The 21,343-nt window shown below is 61.0% G+C and overlaps 1 protein-coding gene across 1 annotated transcript in view; it reads right to left on the bottom strand.

Moving 5' to 3' along the window:
• Positions 1-21,343, bottom strand: part of WIZ (WIZ zinc finger) — a 52,707-nt gene that overhangs the window by 30,831 nt on the left and 533 nt on the right. The window contains 2 exon segments of the mRNA XM_068997859.1: positions 634-694; positions 13,223-13,659. Of these exon segments, the coding sequence (XP_068853960.1) occupies positions 634-694; positions 13,223-13,659 (498 nt within the window).

Raw genomic sequence — 21,343 nt, 5'->3', positions numbered from 1 at the left:
CCTGAGGGGAACTGGGCTAACTCCAGGGAACACTGGGATGGCTCCAAAGGGAACTGGGATGGCTCCAAAGGGAACTGGGATGGCCTGAGGGGAACTGGGCTAACTCCAGGGAACACTGGGATGGCTCCAAAGGGAACTGGGATGGCTCCAAAGGGAACTGGGATGGCTCCAAAGGGAACTGGGCTAACTCCAGGGAACGCTGGGATGGCTCCAAAGGGAACTGGGCTAACTCCAGGGAACACTGGCATGGCTCCAAAGGGAACTGGGATGGCTCCAAAGGGAACTGGGCTAACTCCAGGGAACGCTGGGATGGCCTAAGGGGAACTGGGCTAACTCCAGGGAACACTGGGATGGCTCCAAAGGGAACTGGGATGGCTCCAAAGGGAACTGGGCTAACTCCAGGGAACACTGGGATGGCTCCAAAGGGAACTGGGATAACTCCAGGGAACACTGGGATGGCTCTGAAGGGAACTGGGATGGCTCTGAGGGAACTGGGCTAACTCCAGGGAACACTGGGATGGCTCTGAAGGGAACTGGGATGGCTCTGAGGGAACTGGGCTAACTCCAGGGAACACTGGGATGGCCGGGCGGGCTCCTGCCCATTCCCGGCTGCTCCATCCCTCGGGAACTCACCCGAGCTGTGTCCGGTGAGCCGCGGCCGGGACGGCTCCGGAGAGGGCGGCATCGGGCTCATCTGGAAAACAAGGAGAACCCCGAGCTCAGCAGGGCCCGTGGGGGGCTTTGCCGAGCAATCCCATTCCCAAAGCTTTTCCCGGCACCGCCGGCTCCGGCGGCCCGCCCGGATTAGGGCCGGATTTCCGAGCCCGGCTCAGGGAGGGTTTAACGGCGCGAGCGGCAGCCGATGGATAATCGCCCCTAAGCACTTCCATGGAAGCTGCACCGGCTGCCGGAGGAGATCCCGCTAGCCCGGCTCCGGGGACAGCTGGCCCGGAGGGAGCCGCGCTCCCAAAATCCCTGTTCCGTGATGCCGTTATCCCTGCGCCAGGGAGAGGTGGCCAGGAACAACCCCAACCACCCCAAAATCCCGGAGTTTAACCCCAACATTCCCAAAATCCCAGCGTTTAACCCCAACATTCCCAAAGTCCCAGCATTTAACCCCAACCACCCCAAAGTCCCAGCGTTTAACCCCAACCACCTCAAAATCCCAGTGTTTAACCCCAACATTCCCAAAGTCTCAGAGTTAACCCCAACATTCCCCAAAGTCCCAGAGTTTAACCCCAACATTCCCAAAATCCCAGTGTTTAACCCCAACCACCCCAAAATCCCAGAGTTAACCCCAACATTCCCAAAATTCCAGCATTTAACCCCTTCCAAGTCCCTCTGGAAAAGGCTGTTGGGATCCAGGGCTGAGGGAAGCCAGAGTCGCTGACCGAAACATCGGGAAAAGACAGCGACCAACCCCAACATTCCCAAAATCCCAGCATTTAACCCCAACCACTCCAAAGTCCCAGAGTTTAACCCCAACATTCCCAAAATCCCGGAGCTGAACCCCTTCCAAATCCCTTCGGAAAGGGGTGTTGGGATCCAGGGATGAGGAGAGGCCGAGCCACCAACCCGGCCCAACCCAACCCAAACCCAGCTCAACCAAACCCAGCTCAACCAAACCCAAACCCAACTCAACCCAAATCCAACTCATCCAAACCCAGCTCAATTCAACCCCAGCTCAACCAAACCCAACTCAACCCAACCCAAACCCAACTCATCCAAACCTAACCCAACTCAACCCAAACCCAACTCATCCAAAACCAACCCAACTCAACCAAACCCAACTCAACTCAACCCAAACCCAACTCAACCAAACCCAACCCAACCCAACTCAGAGAGGGTTTAAGCCCTAGAACGTCCCCATTGGAGCACTGGGATGACCCGGAGCCATGGCAGAGCCGGTGGCACCATGGAATCAATGCCAAACGAGCCCGGGAATGTCGCCATCGGCGCAGATCCATGGCAGAGCCGGTGGCACCATGGAATCAATGCCACAGGAGCCTGGTGGCACCATGGAATCAATGCCAAACGAGCCCGGGAATGTCGCCATTGGCGCAGATCCATGGCAGAGCCGGTGGCACCATGGAATGAATGCCAAACGAGCCCGGGAATGTCGCCATCGGCGCAGATCCACGGCAGAGCCGGTGGCACCATGGAATCAATGCCAAATGAGCCCGGGAATGTCGCCATCGGCACAGATCCACGGCAGAGCGGTGGCACCATGGAATCAATGCCACAGGAGCCCGGTGGCACCATGGAATCAATGCCAAATGAGCCCGGGAATGTCGCCATCGGCGCAGATCCATGGCAGAGCCGGTGGCACCATGGAATCAATGCCAAACGAGCCCGGGAATGTCGCCATCGGCACAGATCCATGGCAGAGCCGGTGGCACCATGGAATCAATGCCACAGGAGCCCAGGAATGTTGCCATTGGCGCAGATCCATGGCAGAGCCGGTGGCATCATGGAATCAATGCCACAGGAGCCCGGTGGCATCACGGAATCAATGCCAAACAAGCCCGGGATCGTCGCCGGGATGATCCCTGCCCACCAAAGCCACTCCAAGCCTCCCGAGCTCCGATCTTGGAGGAGATCCATGGAGAAAGGGATGAGGTTCCTCATCCCACCGCTCACCAGGGGCTGGGAAAACGCCTCCGGGGCGGAATCCAACCCGGATGGGATCCAGGCCACAGCTCCCTTCGACATTCCCGGGAAAACACGGCCCTTCCAGGATTTTCCAGGTGCCACAAACTCCCCCCCAAGTGACCCAAAATCTCCATTAAATTTGTCCCTCCCGAACTTTTCCCGGTTCCTTTTCCCGGGAACAGCTGCTCCGCTGCTTTTCCAAGAAAAGAGGCCCAACCTGGGGTCTGCTCCAGGAGAGGCCGGGCCGGCTGCCGGAGGAACGGCCGCACCCTTTCCACGACCAACGGAGGCGGAAAACATTCCCGGGGATGTTTGGGATGTCCCCAAGGCGGTCTGGAGGCTCCACGGGACCGGCCTGATCCAGGTGGTGGGGGAGGAGAAACATCTCAGGAGCGACAAATCCCGAAGGAAGAGGAAGATCCGTGGAAAACGAATCCACGGAGGGAAAGATTCCACGGAGAGGGGAACCGCTCCAGGCTCCCGGAAAATGAGGTCCCAGCCCCGTTCCCGACTCCAGGAAGGTTCTGGGAAAAGTCTGGAGAAGTTCTGGATGGGGAAGAGGAGGGAGGAGGGAAAAGGATGGGGACGGGTGCCTGAAAGTGCCGGGGAAATCCTGGGAAGCAGAAGGGATGGGAATCTCGTTAGCTCAGGGGTCACATGGGAGCCGTGAGTCACCAGCAGGGAAGGAAGAAAAAAGAAATCATCAAAAATCCCTGGAAAGCTCCAAAATAAAAAGGAAAAAATCAAATCCGGCCGTGCTTTGCCACCTGCAGCTCCGGGACTGCGGGAAAAGGCAGCGGAGAAGGAAAAGCTGGAAAAGCTCCTGGAAAACTTCCAGCAGCGCTAACAAGGCAGAAAATCCCCAAAAACTGATGTTTTCTCCCCAAAAAGCGCCAGAGCCGAGCCCCCGTGGAGGAGGGGGATGATCCGAAAGCGGAGCAGGCGGGAGGAGGAGGAGGAGGAGGAGGAAGAGGAGGAGGAGGAGGAGGAGGAGGAGGAGGAGGAGGAGGAGGATTCCCACCGGGAATGTTTGCCTTGGCGCCGTCCCGACGAACCCGACACTTCCCGGCCCCGGGACGGAGCTTTCCGAGGGATTCCTCGGCTTCTCCGGGTGTTTCTCGGGGGCTCCAGGGGGGATGGGGGAGCCCTGGAGCCGTGCGGGGAACTCCAGGAAGAGCTTTTCCTCCAGGAAGAAGGGGGAAGTTGGGGGGAAGAGCAGGATAGTCAGGACAGGAGGTTTTCCTGGGTTCCAGGATGCGATCCTGAAGTCCAGGACGCGATCCCAAACTGCAGGAAGTGATCCCAAACTCCAGGACACAATCCCAAACCCCAGGAAGTGATCCCAAACTCCAGGACACAATCCCAAACACCAGGACATGATCCCGAGCCTCCAGGAAGTGATCCCAAACTCCAGGACACAATCCCAAACCCCAGGAAGTGATCCCAAACTCCAGGACACGATCCCAAACTGCAGGACACAATCCCAAACCCCAGGACCCGATCCCAAACCCCAGGACGTGATCCCAAACCCCAGGACATGGTCCCAAACTCCAGGACACCATCCCAAACTCCAGGATGCGATCCCAAACCCCAGGACACGATCCCAAACTGCAGGACCTGATCCCAAACCCCAGGACACGATCCCAAACCCCAGGACACGATCCCAAACCCCAGGACCCGATCCCAAACTGCAGGACCTGATCCCAAACACCAGGACCTGATCCCAAACCCCAGGACACCATCCCAAACTGCAGGACACGATCCCAAACTCCAGGATGCGATCCCAAACCCCAGGACACCATCCCAAACCCCAGGACCTGATCCCAAACCCCAGGACCCAATCCCAAACACCAGGACACGATCCCAAACTGCAGGACACCATCCCAAACACCAGGACACGATCCCAAACTCCAGGACACCATCCCAAACACCAGGACACGATCCCAAACCCCAGGACCCGATCCCAAACCCCAGGACCCGATCCCAAACTGCAGGACCTGATCCCAAACACCAGGACACAATCCCAAACCCCAGGACCCGATCCCAAACCCCAGGACCCGATCCCGGCCCTCCAACCCTCGGCGCTCCCTGAGATCCGGCGGGACAGGGGCGGCTCCCGCCCCCGGCACCCGCAGGATCCTCCCGGAGCCACCAAACCCCTGCTCCAGGCAGGATTTGCTCCGGGAGGTGCTTCCAAATCCACATTTTCCGCCATTCCCGGGGATTTTGGGAACGCCAGCCCCGCCCGGGAGGGTCGGGGTGGGGCCCTCCCTCCATTCAGATCCCAATCGGCCTCTTCACAGCCAATTCCAGCCCATCCCGGGATTTTTATCTCCTGTAAAGACTTCCCAGCCCTCCGAGCAAATCCACAAATCCATCCCTGCCAGATCCAGCTTTTCCAGCGGGATTCCTGGGCCGGGAAGAGCCGGAGAACTTTCAGGCACGAGCAGCCCCTTGAAAGGCGTCCAGGCTCTGGCGCAAGTCTTGGTTTGGATCCATCCCCAATTTCCAGACCGGGAGTGTTTATCCCGGAGATCCGTCCCTTTTTCCCCTCCTTTCCAGCCCCGCCGGGGTTTTTTCCCTGCGTTTTGGCTTCCCCGTGGATAAAATTGGGATTTCATTCCCTAAAAAGCCACGCTGGAGGAGGCTCGGGAAGAGCCGCGGCTCAGATCGCTGTCCCCGTGCTCCCAGCAGGAATAAAAGTGCCCAAAAATCCCCCAAATCCCGATTTTTGGGTGCTGGGAAAATTCCTGAGGGGTCTTGCTGCTCGGGAGCTGTGGAAAAGTGTCACCGGTATTCCTATAAAGGGGATCCAGTGGGAAAAGCGCTTCCAGTTCTCCCAAAAAAGGGACTTGAGTGGGAAAAGTGCCACCAGTTCTCCTAAAAAACAATCCCGAGTGGGAAAACTGCCACCAACAGAATCCCAAAGGGAAAAGTGCCACCGGTTCTGCCAAAAAAGGGACACAACGGGAAAAGCGTCACCGACACAATCCCAGGGGGGAAAGTGCCACTGGTTCTCCTGGACAACATTCCTGAGTGGGAAAAGCACTTCCAGTTCTCCCAAAAAAGGGATCCAAGTGGGAAAAGTGCCACCAACAGAATCCCAAAAGCCACATCCCTGCATTTCCCTCCATCCCAGCAGGAACAGCTCATTCCAGAGGTTTTCCATTTGGGATCAATCCCTGCCTTTCCCTCCATCCCTGGGGGAGCAGCTCATTCCAGAGGTTTTCCATTTGGGATCAATCCCTGCCTTTCCCTCCATCCCCAGCAGGAACAGCTCATTCCAGAGGTTTTCCATTTGGGATCAATCCCTGCCTTTCCCTCCATCCCAGCAGGAGCAGCTCATTCCAGAGGTTTTCCATTTGGGATCAATCCCTGCCTTTCCCTCCATCCCTGGGGGAGCAGCTCATTCCAGAGGTTTTCCACTCGGGATCAATCCCTGCTTTTCCCTTCCAGAACCCGCCCTGGCTTCGATCGACGACGGCGGCGGCGTCTTCCAAGAACAACTCCCGGAATTCCGTTCTCCGTAAATCACCGAGCTCCAGACAGCTCTGGAATTACCTGGGGCACCTTTCCCGACCTTTCTGGGAATTGGAACAATTTTCTCCTGGATTGGGACCTCTCTGGAGCCCCAAAACCTTTGGGAAAATCCCGTCCCAGTTTCACCTCCGCTCTCCCAGTTGTGCCCCTCCGTGCTCGGGGTCTCCCGACCCGTTTGGGGTTAAACTCGGGGGGATGCGATGAAATTCCCTGGATTTATCCTCATCCCTATTCGGGATCGGGACAAGCGAGCAGCCGGTGTTTTCCTTAGTCCTGATTTTGCTGTTAATCCACTGAAAATTCCCATTTTTTTGGGTCATCCACCCCAGCACGAAGGGGAATTTCATTATCCCAACCCCAGCAATTCCCGAGCAGGAATAACGAGGCCCGGTGCCCATGGATGAGCTCATTCCCGCCGGGATTGGGACACGGGGACGGCTTTGATCCCATAATTACGAGGAAACAAACCAAGATTCCCTGCGGTTTTCCAGGCATCTGGAAAAGGATGGAGCGGCCGGGAAGAGCACGGCAGGAAACCATCCCGAAAAAGCCAACGCCGCGCTTCCACCGCCACCAAAAACCGGGATTTTACGGCCAAAAATTCCCAGTTCGACCCAGTCCGGAGCCTTTGGGATGCCCAGTGGGGAGGAAGACCTGGGCCATGCCCTACTTTGGAAAATCCCAATCCGTGCCCGGCGCTTTTCCCCCCCCGGATTTATTTTTAAACCGTGGCCCCGTTACCGCGGCCGCCGGGGGAGGGCTGGGTCGGGGAGGTGCTTTGGGATCTGATTTGGGATGTTATTTATAGCCCCGGCAAGACGGGCACGGCAGGTGCTCCGTGCCTCGCAGCCGGCCCCGCACATCCCGCCCGGAGCGGTCCCGGCCAAAAGTTTGGGATGACGAAGCCCAAAAAAGTCGCTCTGGACGCCGCGGACCCCGCGGTGGTGGCACCGTGGAGGAGCAGGTCATGGAGGGCGTGGTGGGCACGGGGTCATCCCAATGCTGCGGCTGCCAAAGCCGGAGTTGGGGGCTTTCCCGTGGCCCCAAAAGTCTTTGGGAAGAGCTGCCGGCCCCAAAAGTTCTTGGGAAGAGCTGCCGGCCCCAAAAGTTCTTGGGAAGAGCTGCCGGCCCCAAAAGTCTTTGGGAAGAGCTCTTGAACCCAAAAGTCTTTGGGAAGAGCTGCCAGCCCCTAAAGTCTTTGGGAAGAGCTGCCGGTCCCAAAAGTCTTTGGGAAGAGCTGCCAGCCCCTAAAGTCTTTGGGAAGAGCTGTCGACCCCAAAAGTCTTTGGGAAGAGCTCTTGAACCCAAAAGTCTTTGGGAAGAGCTGCCAGCCCCTAAAGTCTTTGGGAAGAGCTGCCGGTCCCAAAAGTCTTTGGGAAGAGCTCCCGAACCCAAAAGTCTTTGGGAAGAGCTGCCAACCCCAAAAGTCTTTGGGAAGAGCTGCCGGCCCCAAAAGTCTTTGGGAAGAGCTGTCGACCCCAAAAGTCTTTGGGAAGAGCTCTTGAACCCAAAAGTCTTCGGGAAAAGCTCCCGACCCCAAAAGTCTTTGGGAAGAGCTGCCGGCCCCAAAAGTCTTTGGGAAGAGCTCCTGAACCCAAAAGTCTTCGGGAAAAGCTCCCGACCCCAGAAGTCTTTGGGAAGAGCTGCCGGCCCCAAAAGTCTTTGGGAAGAGCTCCTGACCCCAAAGTCTTTGGGAAGAGCTGCCAACCCCAAAAGTCTTTGGGAAGAGCTCCCAATTCCAAAAATCTTTGGGAAGAGCTCCCAATCCCAAAAACCTTCGGGTCGGGAGCGCTGCCGCAGGAGCGAGGGAGCGCCGGGGTTTTTTCCGTGCGACTTTGGGGTTTCCGAGCGCGTTCCCGGCCTGGACGATCCCATTATTTATTTGCTAGGCAACAACGGGACAGCTTTTCCTGGCACGGCCCCGCAGACGCTGACGAGGCGCCCTAATTAGTGGGGAAAATGAGCGGGAAGAGGCCGAGAGCCGACCCCGAGCCGCTGGAAAGGGGCCACGGTCGCAGGGGGCAGCCCCACAGCCAGGAGGAAAAGGCCGTGGGGCTGTCCCGGGGAGTTTGGGGCCGGCTGTGGGGTCGCTGGGTGGCTGCTGTCGGGGTTTTTCCTGGATGGGGTTCAAAGGAGGCCATAAAAAATAAAAAAACGTTGGCAAAGATCCCTCGGGATGGGCTCCAAAAGGGTTTGGAGGCACCTGGAGGGCGCTGCTCATCCCAAAATCGACCCCAAGGGCTGCAGAAGCTCGTGGAAGGAGCCACCCCGCAAGAATGACACGATTTCACCCCCCCAAAAAAACCCCAAAAACCCCAAAATTCACTGGGAGGGTTCCCCATTAAATCAGGAGCTTGGAGGCACCTGGAGCGCTCGGCTCGTCCCAAAATCGACCCCAAACCCTTTGGAGAACCCCATGGAAGGAGTCACTCCACAACAACGACACGATTTCACCCCAAAAAAACCCCAAATCTCACCCCAAACACCCCAAAACTCAGGGGATGGATCCACGTTAAATCAGGAGCTCGGAGGCACCTGGGGCGCTCGGCTCATGCCAAGGCCAGACCTAAACCCCAGTCCTGGCACTGGAGCAACCACCCCAAAACCAGCTCCAACCACCCCAAAACCAGCTCCAACCACCCCAAACACGGACCCAACCACCCAAAACCAGCTCCAACCACCCCAAACACAGCTCCAACCACCCCAAACACGGCTCCAACCACCCCAAAACCAGCTCCAACCACCCCAAAATCAGCTCCAACCACCCCAAAACCAGCTCCAACCACCCCAAACACAGCTCCAACCACCCCAAAATCAGCTCCAACCACCCCAAAACCAGCTCCAACCACCCCAAAACCAGCTCCAACCACCCCAAAACCAGCTCCAACCACCCCAAACACAGCTCCAACCACCCCAAAACCAGCTCCAATCACCCCAAACACAGCTCCAACCACCCCAACCACGGCCCCAACCACCCCAAAACCAGCTCCAACCACCCCAAAACCAGCTCCAATCACCCCAAAACCAGCTCCAATCACCCCAAACACAGCTCCAACCACCCCAAACATGGCACCCAGTAACCCCAAACACGGCTCCAACCACCCCAAACACGGCTCCAACCACCCCAAAACCAGCTCCAACCACCCCAAACACGGCTCCAACCACCCCAAACACGGCTCCAACCACCCCAAAACCAGCTCCAACCACCCCAAACACGGCTCCAACCACCCCAAACACGGCTCCAACCACCCCAAACCAGCTCCAATCACCCCAAAACCAGCTCCAATCACCGCAAACACAGCTCCAACCACCCCAAACACGGCTCCAACCACCCCAAAACCAGCTCCAACCACCCCAAAACCAGCTCAAATCACCCCAAAACCAGCTCCAACCACCCCAAACACGGCTCCAACCACCTCAAACACGGCTCCAACCCCAAAACGCAGCTCTGACCACCCCTGACCCCAAACACGGCTCCAACCACCCCAAACACGGCACCCAGTGACCCCAAACACGGCTCCAGCCCCAAAACGTGGCTCTGACCACCCCGACCCCAAACACGGCTCCAGCCACCCCATGACCACAGCTCTGTCCACCCAATGATCCCCAAACTCAGCTCCGAGCACCCCCTGGACCCCAAACACAGCCCCAAACCCCCTCCAACCCCTAAACCCAGCTCCGAGCACCCCTAACCACAACCCCAAACCCCACCCCGGCCCCAACCACGGCCCCAACCATCCCAAACCCAGCTCCAAACCCCCCGCACCCCCAAACCCAGCTCCAACCCCCCCGGACCCCAAACACAGCCCCAAACCCCCTCCAACCCCTAAACCCAGCTCCAAGCACCCCTAACCACAACCCCAAACCCCACCCTGCCCCCAACCATGGCCCCAACCATCCCAAACCCAGCTCCAAACCCTCCCCCCCAGCCCCAAACACAGCCCCAAAAACCCCTTACCCCCTAAACCCAGCTCCAAACCCCCCGTGGGCCCCAAACACGGCCCCAAAAGCACCCCAAACCACAACCCCAAGGCCAGCCCCGACCCCAAACCACGGCCCCAACCCCCCCCCGGGCCCCAAACTCGGCCCCAAGCACCCCAAACCACAACCCCAAGGCCAGCCCCGACCCCAAACCACGGCCCCAACGGCCCCGCCGGCAGCAGAGCCCCACCGGCGCGGGGGTTGATAAGGGTGCCCGGGGAGATAAGGATGCCCGGGGGGATGAGATAAGGGTGCCAAGGGCTCGGGACGCACAGAGGGGACCTCAGAGATGAAGGGTCGGGACCCCACAGGGAAGCGCCACCCCCCTCCTCCCTTCCTGGGATCGGCCCCAAAAGGGGAAGAGGGAAACAGCCCAGGAGGAAATCCCGGAAGGGACGGGGGGCCAACCCCCAAAACTCCCCCAAAACTGCCCCAGGACACCCCCTAAGAGCACCCCAACCCCCCCCCGTGACCTCCCCCGGCCCCTATGGATCCCCCAAAAGACCCCAAACCCCCCAAATCCCTCCAAGGGGCTTGAGGGCTCCAGGGGGGATTATGGAGGGTCCTGGGGGGATTTGGGGGGGGTTTTGGGGGGGCTTTGGGGAGGTTTTAGGGGGGCCCTGGGGGGGCTTGGGGTGTTTGGTGGTCATGGGGAGGTCTTGAGGGGGTTCTTGGGGGGATTTTGGGGTCCAGGGGGAATTCTGGGGAGGTGCTGGGGGAATGTTGGGGGGTCTTGGGGGCTTTGGGGGGACTTTGGGGGGCTTTTTGAAGCGTCCCCGTGGGATGCGGGATGTGACACCAGACCCGGGGCGACGGCTCAGGGACATTTTGGGCCGTTTCACCCCGATTTTCCCAGCGGCGATGGGAGCTCGATCCCATAGGAGGGAGCAGAGCTGGAGTTGGGGCCACCCCAAAGCCCCCCCAGAACCCCCCAGTTGAGCCTCTCCACCCTTCCAGGTGGGACACGGGGATGGGGACGTTCTCCATGTCCCCAGCTCCTTCAAAGCCCAAAATCCATCGTTTTCCGCAGGGTGACGGCACCCAAAAAACCCCCAAACCAACCCAAACCATCGCACAGAAACCTCGCTCACCCCAGAGCTCCTCCGAAGCCGCAAAGGGACACCGTGGGGTCACCCGTGGGTGGCACAGACCCCGGCCCCGGAACCGCCACGGTGCCCCTCGCGTGGGGACGGGCGCGGTGCCACCACCCGGGGACACCCGGGGTTTGGGGTGCCAAGGCGGTGACAGAGGGACCAGGGCTCTCCAAAAAGTACGGGGACATCGGCACGGGGATATCGGCGCGGGGACATCGGCACGGGGATATCGGCACGGGGACATCGGCACGGGGACAACGGCGGGGGGACATCGGCACGGGGACGTCGGCGCGGGGACGTCGGCGCGGGGACGTCGGCGCGGGGACGTCGGCACGGGGACAACGGCGCGGGGACGTCGGCACGGGGACATCGGCACGGGGACATCGGCACGGGGACATCGGCAGGGGGACATCGGCGCGGGGACAACGGCGGGGGGAAAACGGTGCGGGGACATCGGCGCGGGGACAACGGCGCGGGGACATCGGCGCGGGGACAACGGCACGGGGACATCGGCGCGGGGACATCGGCACGGGGACATCGGCGCGGGGACATCGGCGCGGGGACATCGGCACGGGGACATCGGCACGGGGACATCGGCGCGGGGACAACGGCGGGGGGAAAACGGTGCGGGGACATCGGCGCGGGGACAACGGCGCGGGGACATCGGCGCGGGGACAACGGCGCGGGGACATCGGCGCGGGGACGTCGGCGCGGGGACATCGGCGCGGGGACGTCGGCGCGGGGACGTCGGCACGGGGACGTCGGTGGGGGAACAACGGCGCGGGGACGTCGGCACGGGGACGTCGACGCGGGGACATCGGCGGGGGAACAACGGCGCGGGGACGTCGGCGCGGGGATATCGGCGCGGGGACATCGGCAGGGGGACATTGGCATGGGGACATCGGCACGGGGACATCGGCACGGGGACGTCGGCGCGGGGACAACGGCATGGGGACATCGGCATGGGGACATCGGCACGGGGACATCGGCATGGGGACATTGGCATGGGGACATCGGCAACCTCGCGTCCCCTTCCATCCCGTGCAGGTGTTTGTCACTGCACCACGGTTCCCATTTCGCCCCGAAATGCTGAGATTTGGGGAACATCAACGCCAAGAGAACCAACAACGTCACCAGGAGAACCAACAGCGCCACCAAGAGAACCAACAATGTCATCAAGAAAACAAAAGCTTCACCAAGAGAACCAAAAACGTCACCAAGAGAACCAACAGCATCACTGAGAGAACCAACAATGTCACCAAGAGAACCAAAAAGTCACCAAGAGAACAACAGCGTCACCAAGAGAACCAAAAAGTCACCAAGAGAACCAAAAACGTCACCAAGACAACCAACAACGTCACCAAGAGAACAAAAGCATCACCAAGAGAACGAAAAAATCACCAAGAGAACGAAAGCGTCACCAAGAGAACCAACAACGTCACCAAGAGTCAACGCCAACGCCAAGAGAACAACAGCGTCAGCAATAGAATCAACAATGTCACCAAGAGAACAACAGCGTCACCAAGAGACAATGCCAACGCCAAAAGAACCAACACCATCACCAGGAAGAGAGCCAACAACGTCACCAAGAGAACCAACATCATCTCCAGGAGAGTCAACACCATGTCCAAGAGAGTCAACGCCATCCCCAAGAGAGAACCAACACCAAGAGAACCAACACCAAGAGAACCAGCACCATCGCCAAGAGAGTCAACGCCATCTTCAAGAAAACCAACAATGTCACCAAGAGAACCAACACCATCTCCAAGAGAGTCAACGCCATCTCCAAGAGAGAACCAACACCAAGAGAACCAGCACCGAGAGAGCCAACATCAACACCAAGACACCCAACCCCCACCACAAACCACCCCGGTGCCACCCACCGAGCCGACGCGGCCGCGCACGACGCACCCGCAGCCGCTGCCGCCCCCCCGACGGCGCCCGCCGGGACTCACCGGCCTCGTCGTGCGCTTCCAGGGCCACGTCGGGCTCCTGCCGGGCCAGCGAGGAGAAGAAGTCGGGCTCCTCCCTCAGCTCGGGTCCCTTCCCCTCCCGGCTCATGGCCGCCAGCTCCTCCACGCCGTAGAACGTGTCCTCCTCCAGCTCCGTCTCCGTGCCGGACAACGCCGGGTTCTCCGGGGCTTTTTTGGCATCCTGGAGGAACGCGGCTCTTCGCTCCTCGCCCTGGGGACGCTCCAGGGCAGGAAAAGTCTCTGGGTTGGGTTCTGGGGGCATCAAGAGGGCTCTGCCTCCGTCTCCGTGGCGCTCTGAGAAATCCGGGACGCTCTTCTCCATCCCGCGCCGGTGCTGCGGGGTCGCTCGGAACAGGACGCGGCGCCGGCACTCCGGGGACGGGGGGGTGCTGCCGGTGGCCAGGGACTGCCGGCAAAACCTGCGGGAAAGGAGAAAAAAACGAGGAGAAAATGAGAAAAGAGGCCGGGTTCGGGTGAGGCGGAGCCGGTGCCGCGCCGGGAACGCTCCCGTGCCACCACCGGTGTCACCAAAAGGTCCCCGAGTCTCACTTTTCCCTCCTTTCCACACTCGCTGAGGGAACGACGACCCCTCCATCCCCTGCAATTCCCCAAAATCCCCTCAAATCCGGTGTTTATCCCAAAAACTTCAATTCCAGGAGGCGGTGCTGGGAAAGCCACGGGGAAAAGCGGCCCAAAACCAGCGGGGTTGACCCCAAAATGAGGATCTGGGGATGTTGTGCTGTGTCCTTTTGCCGGGTTGAGCTGCGGAGGATCGGATTTTCCGCCTGGGAAAACCTTTGGAGCCTCCTGGGAGGCGCAACCAGGTTAAAACCAGATGGATTCCTCAAAATTAATCCCCCCAAAATCCCCTTTTCCCCACCTGAAAAGCGAGAATTAGAACAATCCCGGAGAAATAAAGGAGGATCCCAAAATCATCTTTTCCGCCCAAAAAGGTGGGAATGAAAACGATCCCGAAGAAAGGAGGGTCCCAAAATCACCTTTCCCCACCCCAAAAAGGTGGGAATTAAAACAATTCCGGATGAATGAAGGAGGCTCCCGGAGCAGGGCGGGTCGGAGCCCCGACCCGGGAAGGGAAGAATGGGGAAAAATAGGAGGAAAGAGGCGCTAAAAAGCCGGGAATTCGCGGCTCCAGGGAGGATAAAGGCACAGGAGGGAGCGAAGAAGGAGCTAAATTTACCCCGGCGAGGAAGGAGAAGGCAGGGAAGAGACTAAAAATACCTTCAAGGTACGGAATGCAAATGAACAGGGAAGGATTCGAGCTGGAGCCAGGTTTGTCCCCGCCCGAGGGCCGAGGGAAGAAAACCGGGAGCGAATCCCAAACCGGGAGCGAATCCCAAACCCGGGGAGATTCCCAAACCCGGGGAGATTCCCAAACCCGGGGAGATTCCCAAACCTGGGGAGATTCCCAAACCCGGAGCCATTCCCAAACCCGGAGCCATTCCCAAACCTGGGGAGATTCCCAAACCCGGAGCGAATCCCAAACCCGGAGCGAATCCCAAACCGGGAGCGAATCCCAAACCCGGAGCGAATCCCAAACCCGGAGCGAATCCCAAACCCGGAGCCATTCCCAAACCCGGAGAGATTCCCAAACTGCGAGCGAATCCCAAACCCGGAGCGAATCCCAAACCCGGAGCCATTCCCAAACCCGGAGAGATTCCCAAACTGCGAGCGAATCCCAAACCCGGAGCGAATCCCAAACCCGGAGCCATTCCCAAACCGGGAGCCATTCCCAAACCGGGAGCGAATCCCAAACCCGGAGCGAATCCCAAACCCGGAGCGAATCCCAAACCCGGAGCCATTCCCAAACCTGGAGCAAATCCCAAACCGGGAGCGAATCCCAAACCCGGAGCGAATCCCAAACGCGGAGCCATTCCCAAACCCGGAGCAAATCCCAAACCCGGAGCGAATCCCAAACGCGGAGCCATTCCCAAACCCGGAGCAAATCCCAAACCCGGAGCGAATCCCAAACCCGGAGCCATTCCCAAACCCGGAGCAAATCCCAAACCCGGGAGCGAATCCCGGTTCTGAATTCCAGCTGCTCCCACTGGCTTCTGTTTTTCGGGCCATTCCACGGGCAGCGTCCCAAAAATCCGTTTCTTCGGGATGCTCTCATCCCACAAATCGGTGCTCCGTCGGTGCTTCCTCCAGCACTCCAAAACCCCGGAGGTTTTGGGGGAGAAAATCCCGAATTTGTGGATTGCGCTGGAGCGGGACGAGGGATGCAGCCACCTGCCCTTCCCAGGAAGCTCCAGATCCCGGAATCCGCCTTAAATCTGCTCAGAACGCACCAAATTCCCGTTTTTTCCCGCATTTCCCGCTGTGCCAAAGGAGCAGGGGGCAGGCAGGGGAAAACCTGGGATCCATCCGCGAGGGAAAAACGGGTGGAAAACGGCCCCAAGTTTGAGTTTATCCTTAAAATCCGGGCAATTTTGGGGCGGGAATCCCGGGAATGGGGGCGACAAAAACCGGGAGCCAGCACCGCTGTAATTCCAAAGGCTTCATCCCAAAGCTCCGCTCATCCAACCCCAGCTGGGAGCGATCCCAAATCCCTCTGGGCACCGGGACATGGGGATCGGCACCGCCGCCCCGACCCCCTAAACCCCACCCAAATCCAGCTTTTCCAAAGTTTTCCCTTCCCAAACCCACCCGCGCTCCCTAAAAACCCAACAATCCTCCCCAAAACCCCGCTCGGCGAGGGATAAAAAACATAAAAAATGAGGTTTTCCCCCTTTTCCCGGCTCCCTAAAAACTGCCGAGCGCTCACCGCGAGGTCCGGACCCCTTTTCCCGAGCTCCCAGCGCTTCCCAAGCTCTTCCCGAGCGCCGGGAGGGAGGGAGGGAGGAATCCCTGCCCCCCGCCCATCATCCCAAGGAAAGGCGGAGCGGGATTGGGACAATTTAAATGCAAAACCGGTTAAGTGGGGACGGACATTCCCGAGGAAAAACAGGGAAAAAAGGGGCTTTTCCCCCGGCCAAAGCGCCCGGGAATTCCTGCACTCGGTAACTCCAAAGGGGTTTTTTTTTTTCCCTGCTGGAACCGCGGGCAGGGAATGGGATCCACCACGCTCCAAAAGCTGCCGCTTTCCCCCCGTTTTCCAGCGATTTTTCCAAGGATTCTCCCCACTTTTCCCCTTTTCCTACCGGAGCGTTCCCGCTCTGGAATGCTCAGGACTCCGGCACATCCCAAACCCGCGTGTTTTTCCCCGTTTTTCCCGGCCAAAAAAACCCCATGGAAAAGCAATTCCAACCCGCAAGCCACCCCTGGATTTTCCCCCGGACTCAGCCAGGCCCGGTGGATCGATGGAATTTCCCCCACCCCAGATTCCCTTTTCCCGGGATAACCCCACGGGAACGGCTCCGAATTCCCGGGCGGATCTTTTTGCCCTCCCAAACCGGCAGGAACACGGAGGAATCGGAATTTTCTCCTCCTCCTCCTCCTCCAGGTCACAGCCAAGGATCCCCCACGTTCCCAAGCTCACGGTTTGGGACACATCCACGTGTTTTTCCGAACGGAATTCTCCTCCTCCTCCTCCAGGTCATGGCCACATTCCCAAGGTCCTGGAGGTTTCCTCCTCCCCCAACGTGAGATCTTTTTTTTTTTTCCTTGCTCTGTTTGGGGTTGGTTTTTCCCTGAGTTTTTCCCTCCTTTCCCAGAACAGGAGGATGGGGACGGTCGTTCCCAGCCCCAAACACGATCCCAAATGATTTTCATCCCATAGGGAAGCCCCCTGTGCATCCTGGAGGTTCCTTAACGAGCTCCTTTAGCCAAAAAGTGGCTTTTTCCCTTCATTCCAGAGCTGGCCGCGGATAAATCCCCCTGGGAGCTCTTCCTGAGCTGCTCCAACAATCCAGAAGATCCCGCAGGGAGAGGTTTTTTGGGATCCAGGAGTTCGGCAGCGCTGGGATCCTCTGGGAATTCGGGTGTGGGGTCGTTGCTGCTCCAAAGGTTCTGGGATGATCCCAAAGCTACTCCAAGAGGTCCTGGATGATCCCAAAGTTGCTCCAAGCAGCTCCAAGATGAGCCCAAAGCTGCCCCAAGAGCTCAGGACGATCCCAAAGCTGCTCCAAGGGGCTCCAGAACAATCCCAAACACGCCCCAAGAGCTCAGGACGATCCCAAAGCTGCTCCAAGGGGCTCCAGAACAATCCCAAACACGCCCCAAGAGCTCAGGACAAGCCCAAAGCTGCTCCAAGGGGCTCCAGAACGATCCCAAACACGCCCCAAGAGCTCAGGACGATCCCAAAGCTGCTCCGAGGGGCTCCAAGAACCTGCCCATGCAGACCCTGCCCTGCCCAGCCCCCAGCTCGGGTCTTCTCCTGGACACAGACCCCCCCTGCACACCTGGATCCACCTGGACCCCGCCACAGACCCCCCATGCACACCTGGACACGGTCACAGACCCCCCCCTGCACACCTGGATCCACCTGGACCCCCCCACGGACCCCCCATGCACATCTGGGTTCTGTCACAGACCCCCCCTGCACACCTGGACCCCCCCACAACCCCCCCTGCACACCTGGATCCACCTGGACCCCCCCACGGACCCCCCATGCACACCTGGACATGGTCACAGACCCCCCCTGCACACCTGGATCCACCTGGACCCCCCCACGGACCCCCCATGCACATCTGGGTTCTGTCACAGACCCCCCCTGCACACCTGGACCCCCCCACGGACCCCCCTGCACACCTGGACATGGTCACAGACTTCCCCCTGCACACCTGGATCCACCTGGACCCCCCCACGGACCCCCCATGCACACCTGGACACGGTCACAGACCCCCCCTGCACACCTGGATCCACCTGGACCCCCCCACGGACCCCCCATGCACACCTGGACACGGTCACAGACCCCCCCTGCACACCTGGATCCACCTGGATCCCCCCACGGACCCCCCATGCACACCTGGACACGGTCACAGACCCCCCCCTGCACACCTGGATCCACCTGGACCCCCCCACGACCCCCCCCTGCACACCTGGGTTCTGTCACAGACCCCCCCTGCACACCTGGACCCCCCCACAACCCCCCCTGCACACCTGGACATGGTCACAGACTTCCCCCTGCACACCTGGATCCACCTGGACCCCCCCACGGACCCCCCATGCACACCTGGACACGGTCACAGACCCCCCCTGCACACCTGGATCCACCTGGACCCCCCCACGGACCCCCCATGCACACCTGGACACGGTCACAGACCCCCCCTGCACACCTGGATCCACCTGGACCCCCCCACGGACCCCCCATGCACATCTGGGTTCTGTCACAGACCCCCCCTGCACACCTGGACCCCCCCACAACCCCCCCTGCACACCTGGACATGGTCACAGACTTCCCCCTGCACACCTGGATCCACCTGGACCCCCCTACAACCCCCCCTTGCACACCTGGACACGGTCACAGACCCCCCCTGCACACCTGGATCCACCTGGATCCCCCCTACAACCCCCCCCTGCACACCTGGACATGGTCACAGACTTCCCCCTGCACACCTGGATCCACCTGGACCCCCCCACGGACCCCCCATGCACATCTGGACACGGTCACAGACCCCCCCTGCACACCTGGATCCACCTGGATCCCCCCACGACCCCCCCCTGCACACCTGGGGTCACTCAAGGACCCCCCCTGCTCACCTGGGGTCCCTCACAGACCCCCTCCCCACCACCCTTGCACACCTGGACCGCCTCCCCCAGACCCCTCCTGCACACCTGGACCCCCGGGACTCCCCTCAGTATAGACCCCCCCTTCGTGTCCGAAATCTCCGGGACCCCTCACAGACACCGGGACCCTCCCTCAACTCAGCCCCCCCTCACCCAGGTCCCTTCGTGGTCCCCTCATGGACCCTCCCTCACCCGGGTCCCCTCACAGACCCCCCTCACCCGGGTCCCCTCCTCAAGGTCCCCTCACGGACTCCCCCTCACCCGAGTCCCCTCACGGACCCCTCCTCACAGTCCCCTCATGGACCCCTCCTCACGGTCTCCTCACGGAGCCCTCCTCAAGGTCCCCTCATGGACACCCCCTCACCCGGGTCCCCTCACGGACCCCTCCTCCCCCGGGTCCCCTCATGGACCCCTCCTCACGGAGCCCTCCTCACGGTCCCCTCACGGTCCCCTCCTCACAGACCCTTCCTCACGGTCCCCTCACGGACTCCGCCTCACCCGGGTCCCCTCACGGTCCCCTCACAGTTCCCTCAAGGTTCCCTCCTCAAGGTCCCCCCTGCCCCGGGTCCCATCACGGACCCCTCCTCACCGTCTCCTCACGGACCCCCCCACACCCAGGTCCCCTCACGGACCCCCCCTCACCCGGGTCCCCCCACGGTCCTCTCCTCAAGGTCCCCGCCCACCCGGGTCCCCTCACGGACCCCTCCTCACCCGGATCCCCTCACAGACCCCTCCTCACGGTCCCCTCACGGTTCCCTCCTCACCCGGGTCCTCTCACGGTTCCCTCCTCACAGACCCCTCCTCACCCGGGTCCCCTCACAGACCCCTCCTCACCCGGATCCCCTCACCGTCCCCTCACGGACCCCTCCTCACCCGGGTCCCCTCACCGTCCCCTCACGGACCCCTCCTCACCCGGATCCCCTCACAGTCCCCTCACGGACCCCTCCTCACCCGGATCCCCTCACAGTCCCCTCACGGACCCCTCCTCACCCGGGTCCCCTCACCGTCCCCTCACGGACCCCTCCTCACCCGGGTCCCCTCACCGTCCCCTCACGGACCCCTCCTCACCCGGATCCCCTCACAGTCCCCTCACGGACCCCTCCTCACCCGGGTCCCCTCACCGTCCCCTCACGGACCCCTCCTCACCCGGATCCCCTCACAGTCCCCTCACGGACCCCTCCTCACCCGGATCCCCTCACAGTCCCCTCACGGACCCCTCCTCACCCGGATCCCCTCACAGTCCCCTCACGGACCCCTCCTCACCCGGATCCCCTCACAGTCCCCTCACGGACCCCTCCTCACCCGGGTCCCCTCACCGTCCCCTCACGGACCCCTCCTCACCCGGATCCCCTCACAGTCCCCTCACGGACCCCTCCTCACCCGGATCCCCTCACCGTCCCCTCACGGACCCCTCCTCACCCGGGTCCCCTCACCGTCCCCTCACGGACCCCTCCTCACCCGGGTCCCCTCACCGTCCCCTCACGGACCCCTCCTCACCCGGATCCCCTCACCGTCCCCTCACGGACCCCTCCTCACCCGGATCCCCTCACCGTCCCCTCACGGACCCCTCCTCACCCGGGTCCCCTCACAGTCCCCTCACGGACCCCTCCTCACCCGGATCCCCTCACCGTCCCCTCACGGACCCCTCCTCACCCGGATCCCCTCACCGTCCCCTCACGGACCCCTCCTCACCCGGATCCCCTCACAGTCCCCTCACGGACCCCTCCTCACCCGGATCCCCTCACAGTCCCCTCACGGACCCCTCCTCACCCGGGTCCCCTCACCGTCCCCTCACGGACCCCTCCTCACCCGGGTCCCCTCACCGTCCCCTCACGGACCCCTCCTCACCCGGGTCCCCTCACCGTCCCCTCACGGACCCCTCCTCACCCGGATCCCCTCACAGTCCCCTCACGGACCCCTCCTCACCCGGATCCCCTCACAGTCCCCTCACGGACCCCTCCTCACCCGGATCCCCTCACAGTCCCCTCACGGACCCCTCCTCACCCGGATCCCCTCACAGTCCCCTCACAGACCCCTCCTCACGGACCCCTCACAGACCCCTCCTCACCCGGATCCCCTCACAGTCCCCTCACAGACCCCTCCTCACGGACCCCTCACAGACCCCTCCTCACGGACCCCTCACGGAGCCCTCCTCACGGTCCCCTCCTCACCTGTGTCCCCTCACGGTCCCCTCACGGTTCCCCCCTCACGTTCCCTTCACAGGCCCCTCCTCACCCGTGTCCCCTCATGAACCCTCCTCGCCCGTATCCCCTCACAGACCCCCCCTGCCCGCGTCCCCTCCGCCGTCACAACCCCCCGCACCCACCGGACACCCGGTGCCCCACCCTGCCCACCCTCCCCGGGCCACCGGGAGCCGCCTGCGCCCGGTCCCGTCCCCGCCGGGCCCCCCGTGTC

The sequence above is a fragment of the Aphelocoma coerulescens genome, chromosome 30, assembly GCF_041296385.1.
Source record: "Aphelocoma coerulescens isolate FSJ_1873_10779 chromosome 30, UR_Acoe_1.0, whole genome shotgun sequence".
Lineage (NCBI taxonomy): Eukaryota > Metazoa > Chordata > Aves > Passeriformes > Corvidae > Aphelocoma > Aphelocoma coerulescens.
Note: the sequence above shows the minus strand (reverse complement) of the source record. Positions and strands in the feature narration are given on the sequence as shown.